Source organism: Anopheles arabiensis, chromosome 2 (assembly GCF_016920715.1).
Source record: "Anopheles arabiensis isolate DONGOLA chromosome 2, AaraD3, whole genome shotgun sequence".
Lineage (NCBI taxonomy): Eukaryota > Metazoa > Arthropoda > Insecta > Diptera > Culicidae > Anopheles > Anopheles arabiensis.
In genome coordinates this window covers 100184707-100209115 of record NC_053517.1, presented here as the reverse complement: position 1 = coordinate 100209115, position 24409 = coordinate 100184707, and the positions used below count along the sequence as shown (strand labels likewise).

Genomic DNA, 24409 nt, shown 5'->3' with positions numbered 1-24409 from the left:
AGAAAATGCCAACAACAAAGGTGTGAATCCTTGCGTTTAGCTGCAAAGTTGTTTCAGCAACATACACTGCGCCTTTCGATACCTTCGATTAGTCCCATAACACACAAAACACACCGTTTGAAGCGAATTTTTGTTTTGGTTTCTTTCTCGTTTTTTTTTTTTTTTTTTTTTTTTTGTTAAGCCGAACAGCATTACCGTTCAGGACATAATGCCACTCAATCAAACTAATTTTACTTTTAATGCCAATCTAAAGCTACAAGTAACAATCTCTCCTTCGCAATCAATAACATTGTTTACATTGTTTTGGTCTTTGTTTCCTTCAGCATTTTTCTGTTTTACTTCTCACATTACCTAAGGAAGGATTATTGTTTCGAATGTTTTTGTTTTCAACGTTCGTATCGCTATCTTTTTCTCTCTCTCTGCAATAAAGTCTTTATTTTCCTCTGTCTCTTTTGGTCTTTTCTTTATCAAAAGTTTTCGATATCGTCCTTTTCAACTCGATGGCATTACGTAAAGAAAACACCACAACAATTTGCTCACAATCTAATTCTACGCTCACCTCATTGCCCTTTTTTCTCTCTGTCTCTCTGTCGTCACTCTCTATGCTCCCACACACACACACACACACACATACACACCCTCGTCACGCTCTCTTTTTCTTCATTCCATCTCACACTACACTAAGCCACCCGCCGGTCGCTCCCACTGCTCTCACTCGAATCATACCCTTTTGTGAAAATCAAACCATGATCAGCTATTCTCCTAATCCTTTCCTGCACAATTACCTCTGCCAACTCCGTCCCGCCGTCCACCGCCCATCCATGCGTTTCATTCACATGTTTCATTCTACCGCAAGTACTAGTACAGTAAATTTCAACGGTTAATTATCGGTCGCCTTCTCTACTACAGCAACCGCAGAAGGTTGACTTGGACTGTATAGTCTCTCAAAAAAAAAAAGAAACAAAAACAAAAAAACTGTAAACAAATGAAACTTTTGCTAAAACCTTCCAAAACACACACACACAGACAAAAATGAATACACTCTAATTACTTGTCAGCCAAACCAAACTCCTGAGGTGAAATACTATCGCACACACAACGTGTAATTCTCTCGTGTGTTCTTTCCTTCCTCTTTGTAAGTGTGTCTTTTGATTTTCGTTTCTCTTTTCGTTTTCTTTTCCATACCTCGCTATCTTTGTAGTTTTCGTGCTGTTTTGCCTTAATATTAATCACTTCCGATGGGCAAACTTGAAACGATTGCCACGATTGAATCTTGTGCTATTTATTTAATGATATTACTTTATTTAATGATATTTATCAACAACAAAAATAGAAACAATGGTTGCTTTACTCACTAGGCCCATTTAAGATGTTGCCTTTGCGTGTGGAATATAATTTTACCTTTCAACATCGTACAGATAATGTCAACCAATGAAACAAACTTCAGCCAATCTCGATAAGCTATTTTAATTTTCTCAATCTCCATAATCTTGCTGCAAAATTGTGCCTCCAGCTTTCCCACTCTCGACAAAGTGCCTGTACACCTCACAACATTACTTTACCGGTCCCACACATTATTCCGGTTTCCCCGTGTGAGGGTTTTTGGTTCCCCAGTGTTCCCGATCCGATCTCAAATCCGTAAGCGGAACCTTGTTATCTTTCTGATTGCATTTGTCCCAGCCCTCCCGGGGAGGGAGCAATCGATTTAAGTCATCAATCTTCGGCTGACAAAAACGGAGAAGCAACCGTAACAACAACAACAACAACAACAACACATCCACACAGTGGAGAGCTAAAGCCACCATCTGAAGTTGATCGCTTGGCTAATGCAGCAAATCTATGCAATGAAAGGCAAGCCGTCAGCACAGAGCCACCAAAAAGACACTGACACTGCTGCTTTACGCATCGCACATTTATCGCCGCCGCACAATGATGGATGAGGGTGAGAAAATTGTTGCGAATTGCTACGAAACCGTGGTGTGTGAGCCCTGTTGTCGCTTGGCTGTTGTTGTGGCTCGCAAAACCGCTTTTTCATGCACCGCTTTTTCAGCGCCCTTGTACCCAAATACCCCCGGATGTGTTTATCGACCACTGATGGTGGATGGTGTTATCGAACTGAACGTTTTGTACATATTTTTTGGCTGTTTTAAATAAGCATTTAACACGAAGTTTACATGAAACGTATTTCTAAGATGTTATTGACATCTGTTACAAAAACTTAACATAATAATCTTCATCCCTGTCCGGTTGGAGATATAGCTTAAATCTTCGATCGAAATGTCGCTCAGACTGTCGCAGTATTTCGAGTAGTTCATTGCACAAATGAAACCTTCTAAATGATAGCTCATGAACCAGCAGACTGTTACTTACAAACACGTTGGCATGAAACGATAGGGAAGATTCTTGGTAAAGGCACCCGAGCCTTGCGACCAGTTTTCTTTCCGAAGGTCACTTGTCACTCAATATATCCCACCAGGCTTCGATTCCAGGAAAGCCCAAAATAGAGAGCTCCTACTAGAGCCTCCGGTTCCTGGTTGGCAAAGGTTTCGTCGCCCTTCGAACGACATCCAGCCCACTAGACACTTAACTGCCACGCTTCAACTCTTGCCGTTTGCCGTTTTGACTCTATCTTCTCGGTGCCACCTGCCCCGAACTCTTCTGGGTTGTATGATACAAAAAAGAAGAAACAAGACACTCCCGCTCGACGACCACCCTGTACCAGTGAAAGGAGATAACACACACACACACACACACATACACAGATTCACAGCAACAAAACTATCCTCGAAACATCCTACTTAACGACCGGAAACACTTTGCGGTTTATTGCACCTGCTACACCTGATAGCAAAAGTGGCTCGGAAAAATGGAAATACTGCCCCGCCTCCGACCGGTGCTATACATGTTCTGCCCCACTTCAAACACAACCCCACACACAAGGACACACCCTTGTGCCGTGGTTCGCTATTTATCTGGACCTCTCTGTTAGCGACGAGGCGTCGTGCGCTGTGTAATATCGACCATATTTTTCAGAGCCCGCTATCGGTCGATCATCTTTCTCTGCCTCACGACAGTGCCCGGGCCAACAGTGGGACCCATCTTGTAGTTTTGAAAAGACGCCCGGCCGACGCCCGGGCATCCGTTCCGGAAGCCAAAAAATCGAACCTCTTCCGGTTGCGAAAAAGACTAATCTCGTTCGCACTCTCTTTATCTCACTCTCTCTTTCTCTCTCTCTCTCTCTCTCTCTCTGTCTTACAAACCGCCATAAATCAGTACTCAAAACACGCTTCAATAATGGAGCCCGCCCCCGTCCTGCTTTCGGACCTCAAACAACGCTCAAACTTCTTCGAGGCTTCGAAGGAGATCGATGCCGTCATTGATGGCTTTTATCACACCCATGCTTCTTGAAGGTGAACAAAAACGGAGAAAGAAAAAGAATCTGCCACCACCACATCACCACCACGTCCGGGCCCATTTTACTTGTGGTTTGCGGTTTGGTGAAAAACCACGTCTGTGTTTTATGGGAGGATTAGTGGAAGCCTTCTGCTGTCCGTTGTTTGCATGCTGCATACAGCCTGCTTTGGATTTTACGTGTACCAAGTGAAAGGAAGTGGCTTTTATGGTGCTGGTAGGGGGAGAAAGACAAAAAAAAAGCAGCACAGGACGTGAAGTTTCAACTTTCTATTTAAGCTTTCCATTTGCTTCTACGAGCACAACAAAAAAAAGGAAAAGAAAAAAAGAACCTCCCCGTCCCAAGGTAACAGACGATCGTCTTGGGATGATAACGCCGACAGGCTGGTAGTACCTATGGGAAATTTTAAACCCCCCCTGGTTGCTTTCTTCCATCAAACGAGCAAAAACTAACGAAACAGCTTGTCATGCTTGTGCGCGCTGGAAGAAAAATGGATTTTGTATGCGTTCTCTCTGTAGCAGAATTTTGGAAGTCCGTAAACTTGCTCGGATCGTGCTATACACGGCTCAAACCAGTCGCGGCTCAGTCCCGAATGATGGTGAACGTCAAGCAATGAATGGTGAGTGTTTTTTTTTTTTTCGTGCAAAAAAGCATAATGCTGCAGCCACATGACACACGCCGTCTACGCGACCAGCATGTCGTTTCAGCAAAGGGAGAAAACTAAAAAAACGTACATCAAGGGAGTGCAGAGAACAAAAAAAAACGAAAAAAAGCAAAGAAACATCAATATGCTAGGCATCACATTTTTTCTCTCTCTGTACATCTTAACCAACAAACACACACTCACACAATTGCCGAGACGATGGCAGAATGAATTGTTTGAGAAAATTGAAAGCATTCAAGAAAGACACTATACTGGCGGGGTGGGGGGAAAGCGGAAGGAAACGCAAATGGAAGCCTTTTCCAGCTGCTTTCCATCTGGCCCATCGCAACAGCCAAGCAGTCCCTCCACAGCGGTCCCCATTGCTGGAACCCGGAGGACCGGGCACAGATAATTGACTGATCAAATATGTCCTACATAATACACATTTGTGCGCCCGCACATTCGTCTTCGTCATCGGGCTACTGCTACTCACTGTACAGCCGTATATGCTAAACTATACTGCTTCGATGTGTCACCGCCACCATCTCCGTTGCGGGAGCTCGTTTCAAGATGGGAGCTACCGGCACTGTTGGATCAATTTCTTCGTGCCCGTGCGAAGCTGACGCCTCTGACGCCTGCTCCATTATGCGGCAGAGTTTTCCGATGGCATCGTTTCGCCAACGGAAGCCACCGCAGATGTTGCCCAGGTCCGTGTGCCACTTCAAGACACATCTTCCAGCGTGCGGTGATACGGTGATGATGAGGCCGAGAAGCATTCTACGATTGGGGTAAAGCCATACGGCAGCACAACTAAACTTCTCCTCTGGTCTGGTGCCTACATACTTGAAGTTTGTCCTACTCTTTGCTCGGCATTTTTTTTTGTCTGTTTATGTATGAGCTTCTTCTAAGGAACGAAGCAATTTCCTACCCTTCCACCTTCCCAACACATACACACACTCCGCACACTGGCCCGTACCCGATTGTGTGCAAAGTGCTGAAATGGTGCCAATTTTACATTCCCGGGCGCAAGACACACACCCAGATCCACACAGGTTTGGGCGTGTTGGAGGAAGGATGAGGAGGAAGCGGTAGTTTTACAACATTTTTCCCTCTTCCCCCCGCCGTCGACAAGCATCGTCTGCATCAAATGGACATGAACTATTCAGGACACGGAACTCGAGAACGAACTTGAGCAAACTCATCTCGTTGCGAAGCTGGTACGGGTGTTATACGATCCGTTCGAAGAGCGTTTCCACAGCGTGACGATGTATTATATCATAACATTAGACATACAGAGACAAAGAGAGAGAGAGAAAGAGAGAGAGAGAGAAAAAAACATACTGTACGGACATCGGCATGGCCATCCATCCAACCTTTTGCCAAGCTCTTGCTGGTCAGCTGTCATTATGCCCCGCATCCAACGCGTGTAGGCGCTCACATTGGGAAAACTTCCATAACCATTGGCTTTAGATTACACAGTGCTCGGCATGTCACCATCATCTTAGGGAAACGGCAAACAATTGGACGATTCAAGGGGGGCGGAAAACTTTCGTCCCTTTCGGAGCCCGTTCACCCTTGGGAAGCTGTATTGACAATGACCGATTCCCTGCACCAGAACCAAGTTATATTGTTCGATTTACAGACGGCAAGATAAAGACGGGGCCGACTCTGGCCAAAAAAAGCGATGCGGGCCGAAGACAATTTCCGATCTCCTACGATGTTACGGTTCTCGTCTGCAGCAGTGTCGAGTTTTCTTACTTTCAATGTTAGCAAAACGTATTATGTCACCTACTGGACGTTTTGAATTGATCCTTCATGCAGCTCTGGGTGTGTCCGTGTATGGTTTGTCAACATCCGAGCAATGCTCTGGAGCATTTCTAGGAATATCTCGTGACGAGTGATCCATGATGGAACTCCTGCAAATAATGGAATAAGTATAATAATGGACACTGCAGATGAAGTTTGATAGATCAAATGAAGATAGTAACAGGGACGGTTTGAAGATGTGGATGATAAGTATTGCTTTTTAAATGGCTCCATGTTTCGTGCTCCTATTGTGGAACAACTTTTTCAGGTGATCTGATTAAATTATTGTTGGCTACTTTTCTTAATTGAATTGAAATCACACTTAAATAAGGCAAACAATTTCGAACATTGAATTCAATAAACGATGTAGTTATTCCTTAAAAAGCTTTGATTGCCATGTATCTTTTGAGTTAAACATTTAGTTCAACTACTGTGCAACTGTATTCTTACCTGTCTTAACTTTTTTATGCTGTTTCTATGAGTTTTGTTTCATTTATTATGAAATCTCTCTCTCTCTCTCTCTCTCTCTTCCTAAAAACATTTAAATTTTCCCTAAACTAAATTTTTCTGCTCTTCGTATGTTTTTTCTTCGCCTGAAAATGACATTTCCCTTCTGAGTGTATCATTTTCAAGGCAATGACTGCGACAAACTGCATGTATTTAGCATCCATACCATCTCTTTCTTTTTTATCTTAACAATCTATTCTGTTTTTCTATCTTGTTTTATTTTCCTAACACCTTCAACCCACACGACTTGACCAACCACTCACAGCAGTACAAAGCAGTGCTCTCCATCAAACTGCTTCTCATCCGTTGCCCTACCACGACCAGCAAAATACTTTTTTTTATTATAAAACAATCCAGCTTTGTTTTCCCGGGAAGGACTTTTTTCTTTCCTCCTCTCAAATAAAACTTCCACCAACAGCTAAAGTAAAACTCCCTCAACAGTTTGGTACCGAGTTCGGATACTCGACGGTCACGTTGTTATTATTTAATGTTCGGCGTCCGGCAAATGGAAATTCGAAACGCTACCTTTTTTTTTTCAACCAGCTGAACCTTTCCATCTCAAAGCGTATGAGACAACCAGTTTCTTCTGGCCCAGTCGGTCGGTCGGTAGCTTTCCGGTTGTGTTTAATTCATTTGTTTTTACTTCGTGCTGAATCGCTTCTCGAATTGAGCGAGCTGAGCCTTTTCTCCATTCATTCCCAGCGCTCTAGCCCAACTCCGAACCAGTCAGTCGCCTAGTAGAAAAAAAGAAGGCGAAGTCCAACAATCCACTCACAACTTTTTTGTTGGTGCCATATCTGATCTGCGATACTTTGTCTGGGATTGGCGTTCATTTTGTTCCTTTTTCCGTTTTTTCTTTCTTTCCTTTCATTGCTACACATTTGTTTGGTCGTTTTTTTTTTTTTTGTTTTTTTGTTGTTTATCGGTTTTGCTGTTTCGGCTGCCAATGTTTAATTTATCATTTATCGTCGTCACTGTTACGGTTCTTCCGGAGTTTTGGGGGGTTTTTTTCTCTCCAGTTTGGCGTTTGCTAAGGATCGTTCTGTTATGCATTTTTTGTTTCGTTTTGTTTTAACTGACACTTTTTACTAATTTGGCAATTCTATTCAATGATTCACGAACTTGCGCGACGTTTTGTGCTCTTTTCTAAGCAAGTTTTCTTTTTTAACCTTTTTGTTCTCATTCTTACGTTGAAGAATGATTACGTTCTTTTGAATCATTTATCAACAAACTTGGAGCGATTTAATTAGCTACCGCTACAAACTGCTTCCATTTTTTGTCTAATGAATGACTGGCTCACAGTTGTATAACGTCGATTTGCTTATTTGAAATTTGTATATTTATATTTACGTATTTGAAGGGCAAATATAAATCTAGTAAATACTTCATGAAAGGAACTGCAAGTAAATTCAACACATATGATCGGTTACTCCCTAATTGTATCTTTATAAAATCTAAAACTCTTTTTTGTGAGTATCACTGGGGTCTAACAGCAAACAGAACATTATTCTTCATTTTTTCCCTACGTGATAGAAACCCTTCATACAGGAACATACCAAACTGTTTTTGCATAGTTAATATTTCTACATTTTTATTGCAGCTTTTCTGAAATCCTTTAACTTCACGCTTTTAGTACTTTTCCTCTCCGTCTGTCTGTCTGCCTCTCTCTCTCTCTCTCTCTCTCTCTCTCTCTCTCAATCTTTTTCTCTCCCAATGTTTCTGCCAATGTTCCTTGTTTCTATCTCCTTTGCAGCTTGTCTGTACCTCATTCCCATAGCGCCATCGAGTTCATTTTCAGTTAAATCTTTCTTTACAGTTATTATATATTTCTAGTTTTTTATGCATATCGATTGTTGAAATCTTTGTATTATTGAAAGGTTCTTATCATTTATACTTGAAGTGTGTCTTGTTCAAGAAATCTTGTTCAAAGCTCTTGTTCTTATCCACCTAAAACAGTAACGAGATCTACGGAACCCATCTGAAATATTTGCCCGTCAGATGTCTTTTTAGCCAGGCGTATAAAACAATACAACGATCATCAACAATTTTGTTAGTGAATTTCTTCGCTTTTACTCGTTTTAATCAATGTTTGATAGTAGAATACTCTTTCCCAAATGCTCCCGACAGTGCATTAGGAACTTGATCAATTATGTTTGTTTTATTTCGTCCAGCGTGCTGCCTTCTTTCTTTTTTCCTTTCTTGACTCACCGATTCCTCTGCGCGAACAGTCTGCGTCTGCTAACTGGACTGGAGACAGTTTTCTAATGTTGCTAATCGTTGTTTTGTTCATTTTTTTTTTTTAACTATCACACTAACCTGCTACGTCAATACTCGTACTCACCAAATAGGGTAACGTACACGTACACGAACGAAAGCGAGGACGAATCATGTTGTGCTCCCTATCCTCAGGATGTTGCTTCTTTAATATCGTTATTAACCTTACGTTTTCTTTCATTTCTTTTCTCGTGTCATGTACGCACGATATTTAATATAAAAAAACAACAACAACAAATGCCTAAAACTTAACCACGAATAATCACACCCGTCCCGAAATCGTGCGAACGTCTGAAACCCCAAACTCACATTCGTGCCGTCGTATAAAACGTTTTAAAAATCGACACATACACACACACTCACACAAACGCACACCAACTTGAACATACTAACAAACGAAACCCCGGAATGCTATGTGTGCGGATGAATATTACACCATCGTCTCTCGAACGTATTTTGCGAACTGGTACGCGTGTGGCATCTGGTGCTCCCGTGGAACCCGAAATACGGTCGACTTCGAAACAAACCAACACTTGCACACCAACACACAAACACCACAAAAAACACTTCGTGCTGCAAAAAAAAAAAACAAACAACCAATTCTCTAACAATCAAACCTCACCCGCCAACCTCCCCCCGCCCGCTCATCTGCAGTCGGTTATACGATGCGAGATATCCGGTACTTCTGGAAAGACGGCCTAAGTAGTGTCGGAATGAGCAGCGAAGTAGAACTACCACAATTTAGAGTACTGGGTCACAGGCAGAGGGCGACCGAAATTAACCTAACCACAGGTACCCTATCATTAAACAAGCAAACAACAAACAAACCAAAAAAAAAAAGAAATGTAAAATTACACCTCAATTCATCAATAATCTGCACCCTATCAGTGCAAAAAGTAACCCTTTCGTTCATCATTCTCTCTACTTGTGCATTACTCATTTCCCAATCCTGTTTGTCTGTCTGTTCTTCTTCTCTAGCTCTTCTCTCCCATTCTGTCTCTTCTACTAGCTCTGTCTCTGTCATTCCTCTCTTTCTCTCTCTCTATCTATCTGTCTGTGTGTCCCGCTATCTTTCTCGATTTCTTAGTACACTAACGCAGTGTGCTAGTTGTGTTTATACAGTTCAGTTTGTTCAGTTTCATTATTGTGCCGTGTGTCTTTCTTACATCCCCCCTTTTTCTACGTCTGTTTCCAAGTGCACTCTTTTCCTGATCTATGTCGTGTTTCACCGTTTCTGTAATAGTCTATCCTTCCTTCTTTCTGTCTTAACACTCACTTTCCCAGTCTGTCTTTCTTACTTCGTGTATCTTACCGTCCTACGTCTATTTCATACTTCATGCTCATTTTCATCATCCCCCAACAAAGCCAAATCAACTAGCCTACCAACTCATACCGTTACTCATTTGTTATACGTTCATTTCCTTACTTAACAAGGTGTTGTTAAAACGATGTCGACTGGTTTTATTTGTTTGTATTTTATGTATGGCAACAAGCAGTTTTTAAGTTTTCTTGCCAAAACAATTTTCGTTTTTCTCCTTCCTTACACTGTTCTGTTTAAACACTAAACACACACAATTTACTCTTTTTTTTCATCACTCTAATTTTTCACAGCGAAATTCGTTACTTACACACAACACGGTGTTATACCCACGCCTTCCTCCCCCTTTTGAAAAACATGTCCAAGAGTGAACGAATCGTTTTTCTGCGTTTTACGTTGTTTTTTGTTGTGCTGACCTGGCTGACCAACCGCTACCAGGGTTTTTGGGTGGCACCAGGCCTGTGGTTGTTTATATTTTTAGTATTTTGTACTTTATTAATTTTTTTATTTTATTTCATCATACAATTAGCACTTGTTTGAACAGTAATTTTGAAAACAATTTTACCAAACATACGAAACACGCACCAATATATTTCTTTCTGGCGTCTCTATACACCCTACCCCACCATCACGTTTGGATGAACAACACACTGCAAGCAAAGCAATCGATACACCCCAGGGTTGTGTATGCCTTTTTGTGACAGGCAGCCCGAACCCGAACGGCTCACCGAACACGCCGTTTGGGCCTAGCCTTTTTAAAGCTCGTTTGTTGCGATTTTTGGTTTACCGATTTGTGTTTTATGTTGTTCCTCCCGCCCCCGTTTTAGCAGCAACATTTCTGTGCATTTTGATTTATAGTTTGAAAGCGTATAGCGTGTACTATGTTTAGTTTCACCAACCAAAGAAAAAACACACAGACACACAGCATTTGCAGCAAGTACATGTTGTGTTCACAGTTTCACACTACGCGTAAAATTGCATATATTTTTTATAACTGGCAATTAGCAACAACCGCAAGTATACATTTTGTACTTTTTTCTCTTTTTGTTTCGTTTCTATACTTCAAATCTTCCCTCGATCGGGGCTATAATGAGAGAAGTGCACCTGTGTTTTTTTTAAATACACAATACACGCAAAACCAATAAATCGTTGTTTATCCTTCTTAAGTACATTTTCTGGCCATACTGCAAACATTTTACCAACCAAAACAAACACCCAAAGGTAACAAAAGTGACGCAAAGCTCACGTACGTACCACGTTTGCCAGCGCCGAACGAGATGTACATTACAGACACACGGACCGTTTATAAGTTTGAAATGATTGCTCCTCCTCACCCTTTACTAGCGGTGTACATGGTTTCCGTCACGCTGAAACAAGGCAACAGATGCAAGTTCCTGTATTATTTGTTGTTCGAGGCCAAATTATGCTAGAGCCAGTAAGGTCCTGACCAGTGACTCTTGAAGGGCCAGTCTTTATATTTTCCTCGTCGAATATGGTGAAGAAAGATGTTTGATTATTATTTCCTTTTAACTACAAAATCAACACACTCAACGTCGGTTTTCGAGCACAACACGAGGTACAATAAAATGAATATTTAGCTCCAAACCTTCGCTGGATATTTCGCTCTAAATGTTAACTCTCAGCAGAAGACCAGTATTCTACCAGGGAGAGAGGAATCACATAGAGGAAACTTTCATTTCCCTCCTCTCAGCTGTTCACGCAGCATTCATCGTAGCGCAAAAAGGATCCGCTTCTCAACCAAACACCATTTTGCGCCTTATGGTAGTGTCGTCTGCTATGCAGCGCAGAGTTGTTTTCATTTGTATTTTGTTTCCGTTTTTTTTTCGCCGCGATGCGTTTCACTTCGATCGGGACACTGTGGTGAAACGCATCGGAACTGCGAACTAGCAGAACTCGCAAACAATTACAATTCGCCTTGCCCAAATATCATCAAAAGTATGCGCCTCAATCATAACTCTATCACCTGCGTCAGCACCACCCCTTCACTGTGCTGCAGCAGCGTGCATAGCGAAGGTTCTATTTTACGGACTTTGTTTTCATCGCTCTCCATCCTGGTTGTTTATACTTTCCGTATGTTTCACTACTTCACTCTTGCTCATAAACTTTAATCTTTTTATCTTTGTTTCACACTTTTAACCATACTATCTGTCGGTGTTTTTTTTTTTTTAATTAACAAAACGTTTACCTTTCTAACCCGTCGGAAGATTCGCGCAGCATACGATGGAAAGTACATACAGTTTGGCAAGCACAAACACACAGTACGGCGGTGCGTTCACTACTGAGTAAGACTTGCTGCTGTAGCGTGACCGTGTTTGACAATAGTAGCGAACAGGGCACTACACCCCTTGTTTTTGTCCAGCTCCATTTTCTAATACGTTCTAATACGAATTAATTCATGTTTCGCAAATTATTCATTACCCATTATTAACCATCAAACCCGCATCGCATTTGCTGTGAAAACCTTATGTTATTGCCCCGGTAGTAGTAGTACGGTACCACACGCGCCCTCTTGGACCGTTCTCTAGCTGATGGCAACGCACACAATCGTGCCTGTACCCCTTTCGTCTGCGTTATACACGCCCTACATACACACCGACCGTTTGCTGTATAGCGCACCGTAAACTGCCCACATCCTCCCACATCCCGTTCACCACTGCACCCCAAGCGAAACAAATCGTCCCAACAAAGTGCAGCAAATCCCTTGCAGGTGCAGGAGATGTGCCACCCTGTGCCGGCACCCCCCCGCAAAACCCGGAACACAACCGGGGGCAGCGGCAACAAGGCAAAACAAAGCACGTCCGCCGCATCGTTGTCTCGTCGCGTGTGCGTTGGTTGTGTGCTTCTCCGTAATTTGTGCTTCAAATGCAGCCTTACGTCAGCAGCTACAAAATGTCAACTACAAGTGACACTTGACACATTTGCTTCCGTTACTGAAAGAAGACGTTTCTACCACACACACACACATACATATAAATATAATACACTTTCACACACAGCAGCAGAAAAGGAAGAAGCAGAAAAAAACAATCCTTACACACAACCGTTCGCTTGGCACTCGGTTCTTATCTTGTCGGATTAAAAGAGAAGCAAAAAACAAACAAATCCACCATAACATTGTAGCTGGTAGGAGTATGAAAAAGAAGAAAAAACGGACATTGCATTGTGTGCCTCTGACTTTCACACACACACACATGCAGCTCCCATTTAACCTAAATCACTCACTCGGTTAATGGGGAGAGCAAGAGGCGTCACTTTTGCATCTCTTCCATCCTAATTAGTCGTCCGGGAGACACTTTTGTATGGCACTTTATTTGCACGGTGCATAGTGAAAACAATTCCAAGGCCCTTCCTAACCTTGACCATATCATGATAATGAACTAGTTCTGTGTCTTTCCTTGTTCCTCTTGTTTGTCTAGAGGGCATAGTGTTGTGAGTTAAATGAAAGTAGCAAATAAAGCTCCATAGGCTCTACAAAACACGACGTTTACCTAGCAAAAGAATAGCTGCAAAAACCCCTAGTCGCACTCCGTTTCGCGTGCCTTAATGTGTGGATATATCTCGGTTGTTTAGTATCTTAAAATTAAAAAAAAAAACTCTCTTTGCAAAATGCGCGTTTCCTCATGTATAAAATTGATCGTTAGCGAGGCAACTACGTTAGGATAAATTACAAAATTACCCAGTGCCAACAAGAGCCGTACACAAACACCTAGATAACCGCCAACACAACACAAAGTAGCGAACAAAAAATACTCAAAACACAAAACTAACCCACTACAACGAAAAACAGAATAAAAAAACATAACCTCCCTGTTCAGAACTCTCTAAATGGTAGATAATTATAATTGTATCAAGCTGACCAGTTTTCTAATTCACATATCTTTCTCTCTTTTCTTTTTTTCTTTCTGTATACAACAATATCCCGCTTTTTGTTTTCACTCTCTGTCTCTCTCTCTCTGTATATGTGTGTACGTGTGCGTGTGTATATAATTGCATTGTTTGGGTAAACAAATGAACCAAACCATCGCCTGCCCGCCCACCCGACCTGGTTGTGAAAATAAAAATAACTAATTACCAAAAAAAAAAACTACTTCAATACGGTTCCTACACTCCAAATCGCGTTTTGCAAATTTCGAATAATTAATCAACGAAAAAACCCCCCCTTGCCACGCTCCCCCTTCACGCTGGGCACACTCACGCGCACACGCATGTATCCTTGTCCCATTTGGCCACCATTTGGTGCTCGCGGGGCAATTTACCTCTTGCCCATTAACTGTTTGTGCTCGTAAACCGCAAACATTAAATTACCCCAAACCCCAACAACTAAACTAACTGTAACCTACTCCTTCTGCTACTACTACTACTACAAACTAAACCAACCAACGCGAAATGGATTGGTGGCCTCGACCCCGACTTTGTGGTTCAATATCGCATAAAACAACCCCGAACAACCGTCCATTCGATCGTTGACTTGAATGTACGCGCACGCCAAACCCCTGTTCTTCTTCGAACCAAAAACACACACACACACACACACAAAACTCTCTTCCCCTTAACACCTTTCTACCAACAACAAAAAAAAACCAATGCCCAAATGCTCCCCCCCACGCGTAGTCGGCTACACGATGCGAGATATCCGATACAAATGGAATGAGGGCCCCAACTCGGTCGGAGTCTCGAGCGAAGTATCTTTGCCTCAGTTTAAGGTTTTGGGACACCGTCAACGTGCTATGGAAATCAGTCTCACAACAGGTACCTGTAGACGGTCACCGATATCTCTTGTTAAATATAATCTCCTTCATTAAACCTTCATTAACTTATACGTAATCAGCCTTCTCCCTGCCACCGTTTGTTCGATCATTCCGCTACCATGTACCTTCGTTTTTCTGTTTTTGTTTTCGTTGTTTCCTATTTTTTTATTACTCTATTACTCTACCAACCCTTCTCTTATTATCATGCTCATTCACCATCTAATGCGAACGTAAAACCCCGAAACAATCGAATCGTACCCGTAAGCAATAAGCAAAGCAATGAGATTGTTTATCCTATTTTGTTTTATGCTCCTTACCCTTTCCCCGTTCGTTGTTTGCCAAAAAAAAAAACAATAACGCGGCAACGCGAATCCCACCACCCACAATTTCACCGCATTATCGATCAATCATACTTAAACCGCATATCAATCAAACAAATCAACAAGCCAATATTATATCTCCATAAATGTATGTATAGACCGCTACTCGCTCTCGCCCATTTTCTCTGCCACAGCAACATGATTCTATTGCTCAAAACTACGATCAAGCCTCAGTATACCTAATGCATCTATAGTAATGTTCCTCTGGATTAAGTGTGTGCGTGTGTGTGTGTGGTTTTCAGTTTAAAGTTGTATTTTATCTGTCAAATTCTGTTGTGTTTTTGGTTCTTTCCCATTTTCTCTATCTCTTTCTCTCTCGCTCGCCACTCTCTTTAATCACCGAACGAGCAATAATATATTTGCAAACCAAAAACCAAACATCTCTATCGCCTGTAAGAGCCCCCCTTTTCGTGTATTTAAATATTGTTATATATATGTAAGTGTGTGCGTGTGTGTGATTCTATGTATCTTGCTCTACAATCTTTTCGCTCTAGTCGTAAGTCATCAGTAAGTCATTTTTTTAATTCATTTCATTTCATTCAATATCATATATTTGGATTCCTGGGCCCGAGGATCCATTTACGATCGTCGCTCGTAACATCGGGCTCGTTTTTTATCGTTTCGCTTCTAACATAGAGATGTATAAAGTCTTAGCAAGTCCCAAGGACGGGCAAAAAGGAGAAAAGCTCCTTCCCCGAAACAATCTCTGTCACTGAGTCCTCTACACAAACACACACTCACGCTCAACTAATCCTACCAATCCACACGGAAACACATCATTACCTATTTTCTCTCTCTCTCCCTCTCTCTCGCTCTCTGGGTCCTATATTGTTTCGGACGTTGTTGATGCTGTACCCCCTGATGTTCCAGTGAAAAAGAAAAAAAGATGAATATAATAATAAACAAAACCGATTCTAAACGAAATCGGTTTTCGGGTCAGTCAAGCGTTCGAGAAGCTCAAGCGCCGCTCATCCTTCGAGAAAAGTATGATTAGCAAATGATGTGTATTGGATGGGGCTTTTCCTTTCTCTCGTGGCACGTGTCTCTGAAAGGGTTCTTGGTGTTGTAGCATTAAAGGGGAGATAAGTATAAGGATCAACATACACACACACACACACGCACAGAGTCCCCCCTACTGCTCCGGTACGCACGATCGAGTGAGGATGAATCTTCCAAGGTTCTATTTTTACTGTTTTTTTTTTCCTCCAAAAAAAACATCTCACGCCTTCCATCCCATTGAAGGCGGAAACCTTCCCAGCAGGCTGCATCTTTCACTCTCGACCCCGCTGACCGTTCGTATCACGGTTTTAACACACACACACACACACTAGCCTTGGGATGGCTTGTGTAGCTGAAACATGACATGGGGCTCATGGGTACGGAAGCAAAGCCCTCGACTCGATCGGATTGACAGGTTCATTAAAAAAATCCACGGTCCACGGTCAGCTCAAATCGAGCACGGAGCAGCAGCCCGAGCAGGTCGAACCTCGGCACCAGGAATAGGCCCTCAACAGGGGCAGGAAGTGCAGTCGGTGGCGAAATAATAATAATAAAAAAATACAAAACCCTCAACGGATGTGTTTAACTTTGATGAAAAGTTATCATAAAGCCAGAGTTCCAGTGTGTGTGTTGGGATGGAAAATGGAAAACCATCATCATCGACAGGGAGAAGGTTTGGCCCGGCGCTGCCCATGTTAGGCCATGTTTGCCGTACGAGAAGACGTCATCATGCGTCACTCGATGCGGAAAAAGCTTTTGTTGGAGGGCTTTTTTTTTTGTTTGCGCCGTACCAGGTCGATACCACGTGGTGTTGTGGTCGGATTTGCCTCCGGATGGAAACGTGCTTTGCTAGAGTAATTTTTTTACAATATAGGAAGATGTTCCTATTTAACAGTTGCACTATAGTAGGCTATATAACTTGTCTACTAATTCGTGTAAGAGCACTGTAGATAAGATAAAGATATCGTTTTCGGAGCTCCTAGAACGATCAGATCATCCACATTGAGTGCGTTCATGCTTTGTATGAGGCGCTGTGACAGAACGCGGCCCAACAGACAGCGATTTATACTAAATTCGCTTTCACCCGCAAAAGCCGCAAAATCGTTCGTCGTTAAATTAACGACGCTTGTTGCTAGCTGCTCCTAATCCACACACAACCGAACCGGAACTAGCAGGCCGGTTTAGCACAAACCGCAAACTATCTCTATTGCCGAACACATCGTTTGGAGCGGAAACCTATTTTATTATAGCTGCACGCAACCTCCACCCTTCCATCCTATCGGTTTTTGCGATAAAGTGTGGTACGGTGTGTAGTGCGCTTCACCTCCAGGCACCTCCAGAACTCTAGAAGCGCTAGGATTAAACGTGATTTGATGACTGGCTCGCATTCCGGATCGATTGGATTGTCGAAGCCACTGGAACCGAACACAGCCCGTTCTTATCGCAACTATCGCAAAACGATAAAACTGTACCTCCCTTCGATTTGTGGCTGTCGTGCTCTCTACGGCAGATAAGCTGTGGGCTATTATTTTTTACGCGAACACGATTCCAACGCTCTCTCTTCGTTGCCAGTGTGATAATACATCACGTAGATGACTGTATTAAGCTGCCGCGCGCGGCCGTAGCTGCGCCCAACCACAATAAGGAAATGTTAGCGCTGTAATGTAATGGAGCAAAGTATTCAAATCACGCCTAAAGTGTCCCTTTCTTTTTTGCTGCTGGGCTTCCCCCCTTGCCGTGCTTGCTTCCGTCCACCCATCCTTAATCCATTTTACACGCCGCGGGTGGCGCAAATAATTGGAAATCTCATTACCCCGCAAAAGCTCGCCCGCTCGCCCGAACGGACAGCGGGAATTAGTTGTGCTTTCATCCAGTGTCCCTACTCTCGGATGGTGGAGCAGCGCAAAATGGAATGGATACTTGCAGTCCAACAACAACAACAACAATATCGTCCCCAAAAACGAATGGCCACAGGAGCTTCAATATTACACAAAATAAAAGAAGCAGCGATCCAACCATCATCCTACGCATACACCGCGCAAGGCCAGAACGATAACCTTCATTATGCGTAATGATATTTAGGATGGGAGGATGGGTCCCCCAGTTTCTTCGTACCCACCTTGACCAAGTGCCTGCTAGGTGACAGATTTTGTTTCGCGAACGATCGTTACCGCCAGATGTCACCTCACCGAGCGCTCATCGTGACAGCCGACCATTTATGAGAACGTGCGGATCGGCGGCGACGGGGGGACAAAAGTGCGTGTGCTTTTATTCTCTCCTTCATCATAATTATCCTGCTGACCTCGGTGTTGTGTGGCTGTGCAACGACGGCAACACCAAACCAATATCAAAACTCACCTACCTACTACCCCCCGCAGCTCAATCCCATGCGATCACACACACACACTCTTTTGCACACGTTTTTGTGGGGCCAGCAACCCCGGGGCTTGATTGAGGTTCCGTTCCAGAGGCGGGGTGCAAAATTATTTAAATAAAGCTTTAGCCGCTCTTAACCTTCTGAACCACCCCGGCTCCGGCTGCTACCACCCGGAGGATGGTGGATTAATTTGGTACGCCCTTCGCCGTCATCGTAGTCACGCAAGCATTACGTGAAAATTACAAACCCGCCAATGTCATGTATGGCGCGGGCATTCGCCAGCAACGAGTCGTCATGTTGAGTCGTCAGCTACTGGAAAATAGTTGCTCCTCAGAAAGCAAAGGTTTTTTTTTTTCTTCTTTCAGTTTGGTTTGTAAAATACGTTCGAAAAACCAACCAGTCACACTAATAACAAAACACGCCGGATATTTACGTGGCATATTTTTACCCCGCCACGTTTCCGGGCTTCCGGGCATTTCGCGTTTGCGTGACGGCCAATTATTAATCTCCACAACATATACAACCCTGCACTGGAAGCGGGAGTAGGCAGTAGTAGGGAAAAGAACGAAAATATTAATTATCTACTCAAGGCACCTCGAGGGCGCTCGGGAACGCGAGATTCTTTGGTTGGCAAAGTGTTCTCCCAAGTGTTGTTAGGCAATCGCGGGGCGCCTACGCGATGGAAAGTTTAGAGCTTGCAGGGCTTCGCTCCGTCTGTCTATCGGCGAGCTTTTTTTGCAGGGTCTTCCCCAGAGTTTCATTCCACTTCCACGTGCACCACGTTCGCCACGTCCTGCTTCCACCCAAGCTACTACTAGATGAAGAATGCAGGCAAATTCAAAAAGCACAAAGCACGCACAGGCTGGCGTAGAGGACACACACACGCGTTCTCCGTAGGTAATCACAGTGCACCGAACCACCGAACCAGGTAAGTGCCCGGTTTGATTATCTCCCTTATTTTCACTCTTGTTACTTCCCGTACGTCCGTCCGTCCGTTCCGGTGTCTTGTATTAACGCCGCCACCACAAACGTGGACAAACGCAGGTCGCTTAGGGGTTCACTCTACAAGACATCCTGTATGTGTGGGCCAGGTAGAGCGATCCTGGTTATGATTGTGCGCGCCCAACCACCGTACGACACCGAAAGCCTACATCTTATGGCCCATCAATCATAGCACACTTTCCGCGCTGGTGGGCAGACCTACCAGAAATAGGGAAACATGAAATTATTTCTGTTTGTGGTTTTCGAAATAATTGCTAACACACTATGTCGTTGAGGTACACACTGACCACGCAGCGAGCTCCACTATGGTAAATTTGTTTTCAGCCAGAGCAAACGGACCCGAAATTACGCGTCAAGGTCAACTATAAGCACTAATAATTACATGGAAATGGCAAATAAAACATTCCAAACATTCTCTAGAATGATTGGTTGGTGCCGTCATTTGAACTCGTTGAAAAACGTATTGCATAATTGTGTGCAGTGTGCAGTTTTTGAATCCACTAGTCCACACTAGGCCCCATAGCAACTAAGGTTTGCCCGCTAAATATACTTGCCTAGCCAAAGACGCCCCCCAGCGTACGCTGGGACGACCCGATAGCCGCGAACAATGATCTCAATGCCAGGGTGCGTATCGATGAGAATAACCCAACATGAGAAAAGAAAACTGGAACCCAACATACACAACCCCACCCAAAAACTATCCCCCCAAAATCCTCCACAATACGCAAATACAGTGTCTAATCGAAAGGAGCTAAATTTTAAGAATTAAATTTGCAACACACCCTGCCGTCTTCCCCCACTTCCCCCGCTGCTAATGATTCTTCGACCAATTTTGCTCCCTCCTTGGGGCATAGCGAATCGAAATCGAGTTCGGAATGTAATTGGTTAGCGGAAAGTGCCGTCCATGGTACTGCTTTTCCACCTCCCTATTGGCGATATAGATTGGATGTTCACAGCAAGAAATTGCGATAGGACCAAAAGGACAGAGCTACCAAATTTTCAGCTAAATTAAACAACACGAGGTCGAAGAGGAGGTGTACAGTAAAGAACAACAATCGATTCGAGTTCCGGGATTTGCTTTTTTTTTCGGTGGGAAAGGAATTCCCAAACTGAATCCTGTGTGTACGCGCGTCATTTGGTCCTTCGAACCGGATGACGCTAGGTCGGTTGATGAGATGACCGGCAATCATCAAGACGGTGGGAAAGAGGGATGCTAGGGGAATTTAATCTTCTCCCGATGCTCTCACAAAATGCCAACTAGTCCCACTTGTTTTCTCGATACTTGTATGTATGTATGTGTGTATGTATGTATGTATGTATGTATGTATGTCACCTTACTCCCTTCTAGTTTTGCAATTCCATTTGATTGGCAGATAGGAACTCGAACCTCGATCGGGAACATTCGAAATAGCAGCTCCGATCGGAAATGCCTCCGCCTTCCACAGGGTGTAGAGTATTGGAAGCTTGAATTAAGAAGGATAAAAACATCCCCCTCTCTCTCTCTCTCTGCTCGTGCCAAACAATCCCAAACCCCTCTCTGCTGGACACTGTATTCTAAAAACACAAAAACACACACACACACACACACACTACCCTATTTTTCCCCCAGTCCCTCCCCATCCAAGAAAGCTAGCGCTCGGTTCGCTTTAGCCCAAACCGCTCAACTCCAAAGCATCTACAGGACAATGTTTCGGATTTGATTATTTGTAGCTACGATGCAAGAAACGATGCACCAACCGACATAACCGATGTTGATGATGCAGAGAAAAAAACGAAATCGCATCGCCCCCACACACACACACACATTATTAGCCCACAACCCATCTTGCCCTCATCGCTCGAAATAGCAAAGAAACAAAACGAACCCATCCTCCACATTGAACTTCATCCATTTTACAGTCGTCCAGTAACTAACGTTGAACCCGTTCGTTTCGTTTTGATTCATTTTTTGTTGTTGTTCATTCGATAGCTAGAATAGCATAGAGTTTCGAGCGGGTTTTTCGAAGTCCATCGCCCCCCATTTTCGCTCATCACACACACACACACTGCTTGTGATATCAAAATGGTCAAGATCGCATTATATGCATCGCATCTAGGTTTACTCCTTGCCGTTTTTGTTTGTGCTGTTTGATTTTGCTCTTTTTTCTAGCTAACATATTCTTACATAATAATAGAGTTTAAATCATCTTCTTGCCGAACTGGTTCCATAGTGTATATCTCCGTAGTGTTCCAAAAAAAAACGCTTGCTTTGGGTTTTGTTTTGCCGAATGTTTCATATATAACGTCCCGAAACAAGCAGCTGCCAAAAACGCCAACAACTATTAAACAAACCTCCACGAAAATGCCACAAACACACACACCTATAAAGTAGGATAATCATTAGCATCTTTTAATGACGGCTTGGGGGTCCGTTTAACCCCTCGCCATCGTGATGGGATTTTTTTGTTGTGCGAGGGGAGGATTATTTGTTGGAAATTAACATATCATCTCACTCACCGCACCCCCTTTTTAGGCTATCCCAAATGTGTATATATGGGAGTGTGTGTTTGTGAGAGAGTGCCTTTTTTTAATGACCATTTTAATTCTACCCCTCACCGCATGAAACCACACGCGCCCACTGTCCGACAATAGAAAAAGGAAATCCCCATCCTCTAACTAATGCTATCCACGCTAGAGCTTTTCTCGTTTCCTTCCCATCTTCTATTTTGCATCGCATTAACACGTCCGAAAGAAATACGATAAAAACCCATAAAATGACTACCAAACGCTAAGAGTCGGTCGGTTAAAACCTCAATCTCCCGTTCCACATACACTTTTTGTTTCGTTAATTTTCAACATTCTCGTATGTAAAATACTTTTCAAAAAAGAGGCTTCCACACGGCCGTTTATAGTTTGAATAAGAAGAAAAAAGTAAGCAAAGTCCCGCCCATCCCACCATCTCGACCGCAACATATTAAGGGATTACTTTACGACGTCTTAGTGGCCACCGTACATTTGCTTTGGCGCTTAGGAGCGAGTAGCGTGCGGTTTGGTATCGTTTTACTTGCCCCTGTTTACCTCATCGTTAGCCATCGTTTTTCTTGTGTTCCTCATTTTTTGACTACCATCTAATTGCTGCATTCCCATTTTCCTTTTTACCCCCTCCCCGTTTTTTATGCATGGGTTTTTCGATACGGCAGATTTTATCTACTCATCTACTTATACATTTACAATCTTTATAAATATTTGCATCCATACCTTCTACTGTAAGCCATTCGTGTGCAAATGCAACGCGCAAAACGCCATCAAACCGAACCCGAATCTAATGAACCACACCACACACACCATACACACACATACAGTAACCATCAATTACTTTTGACTTGTACGATGCTTTTGAGAGTGCTTTTGTAAGTTGTGTGGTTTAAAAATCATGTCCACCTGATAAACAACATTAGCACATTAATCTTAGTACCACATACAGTACTCTCTCTCTCTCTCTCTCATACCGCCGCTTGTTCAGTACTGTTTGTTCCTTTTTGGTTTGATTCAAACGTTTTCGAATTAGAAGTTGCTCGTTTGTTTTTAATACAAATACACCAGAATGATGTGTAATTTTCATCGATCTTAGTATTCCTATTTGAAATTCACCCATTTCAATGTGTCTCTGTTACTTTGTTGTAATTTTTTTAATTCTTTTCAAAAAAATAATTAATTTTAAGTTTAAATTTGATAAAATCTTCAATATGAAACTAACAGCAACAATTAACATTACCATAACTATGCATTTAGACCCATACAACAAAACCAAATAGGCACAGCGATAAAAAAGTAAAGCATTGTAGACAACCAACAACCAAGCTTAACACACGTGAAAACCTGCAAATTGCTAATTGAACCTAGCTGAGTAATGTACTTGCATGTTGCATCTAGGATAGTGAAACTGCCAAATTCATTCACCCAACCGGTTTGGCTCTGACTTTATTTCATCTTGGCTGCGGTTTAGTAATCTTTTAACGTTATTTTATTTGTATTATAACATTTGTTTGCTATCTCTCTTCTCTTGTTCTGTGCCTGGTTCTGTGATGCATAGGAAGGATAATGAGCGGATTTAAGTTTGTCCACACCATACACACAAGCTTGTTGGAGATATTTTGCCCACCCGTGGCTGCCTTCTAAGCTGCCCGGGGGTGTGTTAAGAGATTTTAATCGTTGCGTTTTTGTTCTCTTGATTTACATTTTTGTGTACAATTACATCTTCTATAAGCAAAGTTAAGCTTTAGGACATTACTCTAACCACCAAACCATCACACCACTAGAAGTAGTATTATCATATCGAACTCTACTATCAAGCAGGAGGTCAGTTTTGCTGGCAATCGAGGGGGTTTTTTGTTTTCCTTCTCCCGCCAGCATCAACAACACCACACAAAACGTTATGCGTTTCCAATTTGCCCAGTATAAGTTTTTCTTCACCATATTCTTCACCACCTTGCAAGTTTTGCTTTTACTCATTACAACTATTTCGAAGGAGAAAAAAAAACACACAAACAGTTTTCGTTCGAATGTAAAGATTCGTTCACTAGCTCTTCTTTTATCTCCTGTACAAGCTACCGTGTTTTGTTTCTGTATTTTTTGTATCTATTTTTGATCATATATAAATTACTGGTAACGATTTATTTTATCTACTGTCAAGCGTTTGTTCTGTTTCGTTTTCATAATTACTACTTTCTCTTGTTCTGTGCAATCGTTAGGTACACTACGTACTCTACTCATTTGCATTGTTTCGTTTTAGTCCGATCTTCACTTGTGTATGCTCTTTTTCACCTCACGTTAACCTAATTTTCTTGTTACGCTTTAACCAATTTGATAGCTTTTAGACTTTGCTGTTGCTACTGTTTTTTTTTTCACACGAATTTTTGTTTTCTTTTTATCTTACTAGCCCT

The 24409-nt window shown here is 42.6% G+C and overlaps 1 protein-coding gene across 8 annotated transcripts in view; it reads left to right on the top strand.

Annotated features, from left to right (window-relative positions):
• The window catches only part of LOC120896472 (gamma-aminobutyric acid receptor subunit beta), a 75694-nt gene that overhangs the window by 41163 nt on the left and 10122 nt on the right, over positions 1 to 24409 (top strand). For 6 of the 8 annotated variants that reach the window (XM_040300617.1, XM_040300621.1, XM_040300613.1 and 3 more), the window contains one exon: positions 14593 to 14730. In XM_040300617.1, the coding sequence (XP_040156551.1) occupies positions 14593 to 14730 (138 nt within the window). Of the gene's footprint in view, positions 1 to 9296; positions 9435 to 14592; positions 14731 to 24409 lie in introns of all 8 variants that reach the window. The other 2 variants (XM_040300619.1, XM_040300620.1) reach the window with 1 other exon arrangement.